Below are 8,788 nucleotides of genomic sequence, written 5' to 3'. Positions count from 1 at the left end.
GGGTCAAACCAGCGGCGGTGCTCTTAGGTCTCCTACGGTCGACACGGATGTAGACGACAATGCGAGGGAGATGAAATGTTGGCGCTATGGAGACGAATCGAATAGTAGGGAACAAAAATTGTCATTATTTGAAGTTTTCGTGCAGCCTATCACTGCGGGTTCAAACCAAAAACCAGCAGTGATGACCCAATATTAATATTGGTTCATGGCTAGAACCGGTAGTGATAGGAATTGGCAATGATAGCCTCAACATCGCTGTCGGTTGGTTCTATCACTGTCGGTTCAAGCCACAAACTAGCAGTGATGGACCGACAGAAACTATCATTGTCGGTTCGTAAGAAACTGGCAGTGATGGGTCGACAACGAAGGTCAGTTCTGTATTAGTGTACCTTCAAACGACACAATACTTGAGAATAGTTCACTTATTTTTCAATGTCTTCCCAATCAGACTTCTTCATTCTTAGTCTCCATCACCAACAAATCCTTTCTCATGTTCATGGGAAGCTCCAAAAGTGTTCATGGGAAGCTCCAAAAGTGTTGAAAATTCGATCATCATGATTCATCACACCATATGCTCGCAGCACTATACACACATGTGGCCTCCATCCATTTTGGGCATGGTAACCATTGTTGTGATGCTCAACAAGAACTTCTAGCAGTGCACTATCCATTCTTCTGTCCAAGTCAGGTAAGTCCTATGACCTTTCTTTGTTTTTTGAAGGATGGAGTTTGCTGCAGAGGAAGGGCCTCCATTGGAGGAACAAGAAAATGGTGACATGGGAGGGATTGAGAGGAAGAAGCGCGAGATTTCCTGTAAATCAAGAGCTAAAGATTGGGATAAGGCATAGAGAAGGTAGTCAGCGGAAGAGTTACCTTATCGCTGGTCCTCCTGCGTGGGTGGTGGCGAAAAAGGATGGGAAGGGAGCAGATGGGTAAAGTAGATACAAGGGACGGGGGCGATTTCAGCCAATACTGAGGCAGGAGCTCGGAATCAAGCGCGGGCTCGCATAGGTGACCCCAGGTACCGCTTGGAATTGGTATTGGTTTCCATGCTGTAATTCTGTGGACACTTAATCGTGTGGCATTGAGCTTGCCCAATATCAAATTTCTCAATTTCATGCCTATTTCATAGATCCAAACGGGGTGTGAGGGAAATGCACACAATGAAAAGATTATTGCATATTCAAAATTGAGTTTACATAAGGCTAAAATCTAAAAGGATGTACAACAACCAGTGTTACAAAATTTTTCAACTCAAGCCATGACAACATGATGAATTTCAGATTTTATCCTGCACTAGTGTAGGATATCTTCATGTTTAAAAACAGCTTTCCAAGTTTAAATGGAGGGGGCTTTATTATAAAAAAAAATCTTTGCAAATGCAAGAGGATGTCAAAAAGATGTATTTTGAGAAGGTAAGATCACATTTTTGATGTGAAGGAGTTTGTTTCCAACGCGCTTGCAACCTCTCTTCTCGGTTTGTTTTGTTTTACATGAGCAGGACCGTAGGAGGAAAAGTAGAACGCACTCTAGCCGATGAAACTCAAAGCGCAATCTAACCTTTCAATATACAAAAACAAGTAGTGTAGTTGTTGGAAACTCGGAACTGGGACACATTAAAACACACACGAGACAGATAACAAGCAAGCAAGCTACTGATGATTCTAGGTTAGTAGCCTATTATTCTGAGAAGCAGCAGTCAAAAACTCAAGATCAATAGCTCATAGGTCAGTCAGGCTCAGCTGGTCAGGCACCGCGAGCGTGCGCCAAGAGAATCTGAGCCAAGGTGGGATAGGAACCACACTGACCACGGCGAGCGCCTCCTCCTTGCTGTGGATGCTGGCGTTCTTCCTGAGCAGCTCCGTGAACGGCCCGTTCCACTGGCCCGTCTTGTGTGCGCGGATGACCTCAAAGTGTTGGATTTCGTTTTAGTCATATTCATTGGATCGGGATATTTTGCATAGGAATAGAATAGGTGTTCGGGATTTACATGAGAGGCAGAGAGAAGGGGAGTGAGATATAGCAAACCATCGAAAGCCGTAGTGGTCGAAGCTCCGGCCGGGGTCTCGTTGACGGACGCCATCTGCGCGCCGGCAGCGACATTCGGTGGAGAGGGAGGAGTCGGCGCTATGGCGTCCTCGGCGGCGGCGTGTGCATCGGGGTGGCGTTGCCGACGTCGGTGGTGCTTCCCGTCGCTGGCAGCGCCGCTTCTCAAGATCGGATTTAGGGTTAGGATGTCGGTGGGGTGACTGGCGGCGCGGTGAACCTCGTACAGCGAGCCCCGGCCTCCACCTTTCCTTTATAGCGCTGTGCGACGGGGGCCCACCAACCATGTAGGGTTGGGCGCCCCCGATCAGGGCACGAGAACAAGGCCCAAAAGGCCGTTGGGCCTAACTGGTGGGAGATCAAACCTAACATTCTCCCCCTTGATCTCTCATCTATTCTTCGTTCTTTAATTTCGTACTCAAAACTTTCAATTCATATTTTTCTTGCTTCCATCCTATTTCATCACAGATTAGTGCATAGAACTGTCCCATCGTCACAGCAATTAGTGCCGTTGGACTAACAGCCACAATACACTTCTCCGTTTTGAAATGTAAACTTTCTTTGGGCCCTTCGTATGTTCAGGAATCATAGGCTTTCCCTTAAACCCATGCCGGCTACGTGTTCTCTGAACACGTTGGGTGGTAAGACCTTTGTGAGCGGATCCGCGAGCATTTTCTCTGTACTTATATGCTCAAGATTTATTATATGATCTCGAACTTTATCTTTCACAACATAGTACTTTATGTCAATGTGTTTGGCAGCACCACTTGACCTATTGTTGTGAGCGTACAGTACCGCTGGATTGTTATCACAATACAATCTCAGTGGTTCATTTATATCATCAATCACTTTTAATCCAGGTATGAATTTCTTCAGCCAATTCACCTGCCCCGTTGCCTCATAGCATGCTGCAAACTCGACATACATTGTCGAGGATGTAGTTACGGTTTGTTTGGAGCTTTTTCATGATATAGCCCCTCCTGCGAGAGTAAATACATATCCTGACGTGGATTTTCTTTCATCTCCCGCATAATCAGAATCTGAATACCCCTCTATCAGCAGGGAGTCAGATCTTCTATACGTAAGCATGAGGCCTTTCGTACCCTGCAAATAACGCAAGACTTTCTTCACTAATTTCCGATGTTCAATTCCTGGATTCTTTTGATATTTGTCAAGTAATCCGGTAACAAAAGCTAAGTCAGGGTGTGTACACACTTGAGCATATTGTAAACTTCCAACAGCTGAAGCATACGGTACCGCTTTCATTCGGTCAATTTCATATTGGTTCTTGGGACACTGATGTTCCCCAAATCTATCGCCCTTGACTATAGGAGCAGGTGAAGGACTGCACGCATGCATACTAAATTTCTTCAGGACCTTTTCTATGTATGCCTTTTGCGATAATCCTATAACCCCTTTTCTCCTGTCTCGGTGAATCTCTATTCCCAAAACGAACGAGGCCTCACCGAGATCTTTCATATCAAAGTTTGAGGACAAGAATTTCTTCGTTTCCATTAGTAGATTGATATCACTACTAGCAAGCAAGATATCATCCACATACAAAATTAGGAATATGTACTTTCCATTCTTGAACTTTGCATATACGCAATTGTCCTCAACATTTTCTTCAAACCCAAAACCTTTTATCGTTCTATCAAACTTTAAATACCACTGTCTTGAAGCTTGCTTCAATCCGTAGATTGATTTCTTCAGGCGGCATCCTATATTTTCCTTTCCTTTTACGACAAAATCTTTCAGCTGTGCCATATAAACATTTTTTTCCAAATCCCCGTTTAGGAAAGTCGTCTTTACATCCATTTGATGTAACTCCAAATCATAGTGGGCTACAAGTGCCATTATAATTCTGAAGGAATCTTTAAATGAGACTGGAGAAAACGTCTCATTGTAATCAATCCCTTCTCTTTGCGTAAAGCCTTTCGCCACAAGTCGTGCTTTAAATCTTTCTATATTCCCTTGAGAGTCATATTTCGTTTTGTATACCCATTTATAGCCTACTGTTTTGGCTCCTTTAGGAATATTTTCTAAGTCCCAAACTTTATTGGTACTCATTGATTTCAATTCATCTTTCATGGCCTTAAGTCACTTTGATGAGTGGTCGCTTCTCATGGCTTCTTCAAATGAGGTGGGATCATCCCCCATCTGACATTCTTCTATTTCATAAACTTCATAGTCATCAGTAACATCTGATCTTCTTATTCTTTGAGACCTTCTAGGTGCCTCCGGCACTTGTTCCACATTTGGCTGTTGTTGTTCTTCCTCATGTGCAACATTTGGTTATATAGGTTCCTCAAGGATAGGTTCCTCAAGGATAGGTTCCTCATGTTCATTCATTGTCGCCATGGGAGAACTTGCAACAGGTGTTGGTACTACAGTGTCCTGCACTATCGGTGCAACAGCAGCAGGTAGCGTGAAGAATGGTTCTTCAACCATCGAAGTGGATACATGTACCCGCTTCTCCTGTAGGCTGATTTCTCGTGCTACCATGCTCCCCCTGATCATGTTATCCTCTAAGAACACAGCGTGTCTTGTTTCTACAATCTTCGTATGTCTGTCAGGACAATAGAAGCGATATCCTTTCGATCTTTCTGGATAGCCAATAAAATGGTAGCTGACTGTCTTGGAGTCTAACTTTCCTATGTTTGGGTTAAACACTTTTGCCTCAGCTGGACAGCCCCACACACGCAAATGGTCAAGTGAGGGTTCCCTTCCTGTCCATAATTCATACGGTGTTTTAGGCACCGATTTACTTGGTACTCGATTAAGTATGTGAATGGCGATTTTCAGTGCCTCCATCCATAAACTAATCGGTAATGTGGAGTAACTCATCATGCTTCTTACCATATCCATTAAGGTACGGTTACGTCTTTCAGCCACTCTATTCTGCTGAGGCTCCCCCGGTGTGGAGTACTGAGCAACTATGCCATTTTCCTGTAGGAACCTTGCAAATGGTCCAGAAATTTGGCCATATAGGGTATGTCGCCCATAGTACTCTCCACCTCGGTCTGATCGTACTATCTTGATTTTCTTATTGTGCTGATTTTCAACTTTAGCTTTAAATATTTTGAATTTATCCAATGCTTCCGATCTTTCTTTAATTGGATAAATATTGCTATAACGAGAGTAGTCATCTGTGAATGTTATAAACGAGTCATAACCATCCACACTTTTCACAGGAAAAGGACCACATATATCTGTGTGGATTATTTCTAAAATTCCTGTGCTTCGTTTGGCATATTTCTTAATTTTCTTGACATATTTTCCTTTGATGCAATCAATACATTGTTCTAAATCTAAAAATTCTAAGTGCGGGAGAATTGATTCGTTAACCAATCGTTCCATTCTCCCTCTCGAAATATGGCCCAAGCGACAATGCCATAATTTCGAAGAGACAGTATCAATTCTCTTCCGCTTCTTAGTTACATCCGTAGATAGAGAATCATTCACATTCTCATCACATACATTGTTCACATTCTCAGCAAGAGATAATAAATAAAGCTTGTCTTGTCGGAAGGCAAGACCAACACATTTATTATTAACCAGTATCTTACACTTACCATCACCAAAATGGCAATCAATTCCATCATCATCAAGTTTCGAAACACTTATCAAATTTCTACGCAAAGAGGGAACATAAAGTACTTCTTTAAGTCTAAGTACAAAACCATTATTCAATTCTAAAGAAAAGACTCCAATGGCTTCAACATTGGCTTGCACTCCATTTGCAACTTTAATCGTTCTTTCTCCTCTTTACAAGGTTCTCGTCCCACTTAACCCCTGTAAGGAATTTGCAACATGAGTAGTTGCTCCTGAATCAACCCACCAAGTGGATTTATCATAACATAAATACATGGATTCATCTACAAATGTAATAAATTCATCACCTTTCTTTAGCAGAGATTTCAGGAAGTCTGGACAATCCCTCTTGTAGTGTCCCTTCTTGAAGCAGTGCTTGCACTGATCTTTTTCAGCTCCACCATACTGCTGATTCTCAAAATCCTAGGGTTTCTTTCCCTGTGAACTAAAGAAAGAGGTCTTATCCCACTTAGGTTTCCCTTGTGGTTTAGAATTCTTGCCATTAAAGTTCTTTCTTTTGTTATCCTTCACAAAATGAGCAGATTCACCTTGTGAGGACTTTATCCTCTCCTCTTCTTGAGCACACATTGAGATGAGTCTTTCTATGCTCTATCTTTTAGGCTGCATATTGTAGTTCACAATGAAGGTGTCATATTCTTTTGGCAAAGAAGCAAAAATCAAATGAATCAGGAAATCATCCTCCTTCAAATTCATTTCTTTTAGCTTAGATGCCGTAATGTTCATCTTTAAAATGTGCTCTCTTATGCTACCACCAGTGAATTTTTCATTCACAAGCTTCTTAATCAGTGAACTTGCTGTGGCCTTGGTAGACCTAGTAAACTGACTCTTGATTTTCTCAAGATATTCTTTGGCAGTAGCACATTTAGGGATTGAGCCCCTTATCTGTTCTTTTATGGTGGCTTTGGCTACCAACAGGCACTTGCGGTTGGAGAGAGTCCATTGCCTATGTTCAAGGTCATATTTCATTCTTATTTCAGCATGATCACACTTTCGAGCAGCGAAATCAGCGTCAGATTCATTGTCATCTCTCACCGGGTCCTCTGGCTCAGTAGGACACGGTGAGGTGATGGCAAAATCGACCTCTCCCAACACAAGTTCCAATTCATACTTCTCCTGCCACATACGGTGATTGGTTCTATTGAGTGTCGGGATGTTGGCAATGTTCACAATGCATTTGCCTCCTGAAATCACACCAAAGTAAGTAAGAAACATTTATACATAAAATTTCATGCTTTAACTCAACGTTGGTCAAATTAAAACTTATAATTTATCCATGCAAACATTTTACATCACCGTTGGGCAGAAGTAAAATTAATGCACAATTTCTCATGGATCAAAAATTATAATATTGTTATTAACAACGTTGGTCAGAAAATAATAATATCATAATCGCATCAAAATTATCAGAAATTCATCACTTCTCTTAAAATTAAATTATCCCGTTGGTTCAAATTTAATCAAAAGAGAACGAAAATTATCATGCACAGCGGAAACATTAATAATCTTTTCATATTATTATTTTCCAGAAGCACTAAAAAAAATTTACTGTTTTCTGAGCAAAGTATCGTTGGATAAAATTTGCACAGAAAAATTGTATCAAAATCATTCAAATTCATCAAAAATATGCATCAAAATTGCTTCTGGAAAATAACAAAATTTTCCTTCTTTCTTTTCAGCCTAGCGCGGCCCAAGACGGCAAAAAACCGGCTTGGCCCAGCTGTCCTCGCGCGCACAGGCCGCACCTAGGCCGCAACATGGGCCTGGGCCTTCAAAGCGCCGCGCGCGCTCGCGCCCGCCTGGGCTGGTGACGGCCCGAGCATCCGTGGCCGTTGGTTCTGATCGGACGGTCGCGCGCCGTCTTCGGCCGGATCAAAACCATCGCCGCGCCGGTGCCGTGGAAACCCTAGCGCATTCGCGCCTGCTCTCTCTCTCTCTCTTCGCTCTTTCTCTCTTCTCAGCCGCAGTGATGACCGTAGCCACCGAGCAGCCGCGAGCGAGGAAGGCAGAGCGGGCAGCCATGGCGAGCCTTTGCGCCGTCGCCGGCCCCATCGCCGGCGCGTGTGCTCCCCAACGGGTGAGCACGCCGCCGTCGAGGGGCCTGGCCGCGGCGCTTTCTTGGCCGAGCCCGGCGAGCCAGCGCCCCCGGCTCGGCTTCTTCTCCCGCGCCGGCGAAGGTTCATCCGACGCACCCTAACCCTAGCCCCACTTTCCCCTTTCTGATTTGAGTTGTTCTTTTCGGGTTTATCCGAATGGGAAACTAGGGTTAGGATTAGGGTTCGTTCTTGCCGATTCGGAGACCGTCTCCCAGACGGGCGCCAGCCGCAGCGCCTCGCACCTGGTCACCGTGAGCGTGGCCAGCCCGCGCTTGAGCGCGCCCAGCGTGTCGTCGTCCGCGCTCGCCGGGTCGTCGCACGCGGAGATGGCGCCGATGGCGCGCAGCGCGGGCTCCCGCCCCAGCGGCAGGCTCGGCAGGTTCGCCAGCCCGCCGATGAGGTCGCGGTAGCTGTTGCCGAACGGGAGCGTCGTGCCGTTGCGGATCACGTGCTCGTACCCCGGGAAGGCGTACCAGTGGTGGCTCCCGTTGGCGAAGCCGGCGAGGGAGAGGTCGCGGGGCTGCAGGGCCAGGGTGATCTTGTCGCCGTCGCGGCCCACGAGGTTGATGGGGATCAGCTCCGGCGTGCCGCCGCGTTTCGCTTTTGCAGCTGCAGCCTGTGCCTGGTCGATGTTGTTGCTGGGCAGCAGAGCAAGAGCAAGGATGAGGACGACAAGGAATATCGCCATGGAAAGAGAAGGACGCTCCATCTCGAATGGTGGATCGCTGGATCGACCTGGTCGAGTGGAAACGGAGGCCAGTATACATACATGGTGGAAACGCACAATCACAAGGATTGCATTGCACAACTACCGTAGTGGCTATAGTACATCAAGCGCAAGATGGGTGATATGGTAATATGCAAGCGGCTCTGTTGAGTGTCCTTGCTCAGGCAGTCTCTGGCGCCCACGTTCCTATGTTCTTCCTACCGCAGTGCCAACGCTTTACCCTTTGCAGGAGACGCTTTGTAGAGACAGGACGAATCAGTGCCAACGGCCAATGCAACCTTAACACATATGCAGCAGCAAGTATATG

General features: G+C 45.2%; 1 protein-coding gene across 1 annotated transcript; it reads right to left on the bottom strand.

Moving 5' to 3' along the window:
• Positions 1 to 1,721: 1,721 nt before the first annotated feature.
• Positions 1,722 to 8,463, bottom strand: LOC136507396 (60 kDa jasmonate-induced protein-like). The gene is made up of 2 exons (XM_066502132.1): positions 7,948 to 8,463; positions 1,722 to 1,907 (listed from the first exon to the last, which is right to left on the bottom strand). The coding sequence occupies exons 1-2, from the start codon at positions 8,461 to 8,463 to the stop codon at positions 1,722 to 1,724; spliced, it is 702 nt and encodes a 233-aa protein (XP_066358229.1).
• Positions 8,464 to 8,788: the final 325 nt, after the last annotated feature.

This window comes from Miscanthus floridulus, chromosome 15 (assembly GCF_019320115.1).
Source record: "Miscanthus floridulus cultivar M001 chromosome 15, ASM1932011v1, whole genome shotgun sequence".
Classification (NCBI taxonomy): domain Eukaryota; kingdom Viridiplantae; phylum Streptophyta; class Magnoliopsida; order Poales; family Poaceae; genus Miscanthus; species Miscanthus floridulus.
This window is presented reverse-complemented; position numbering and strand designations above follow the sequence as displayed.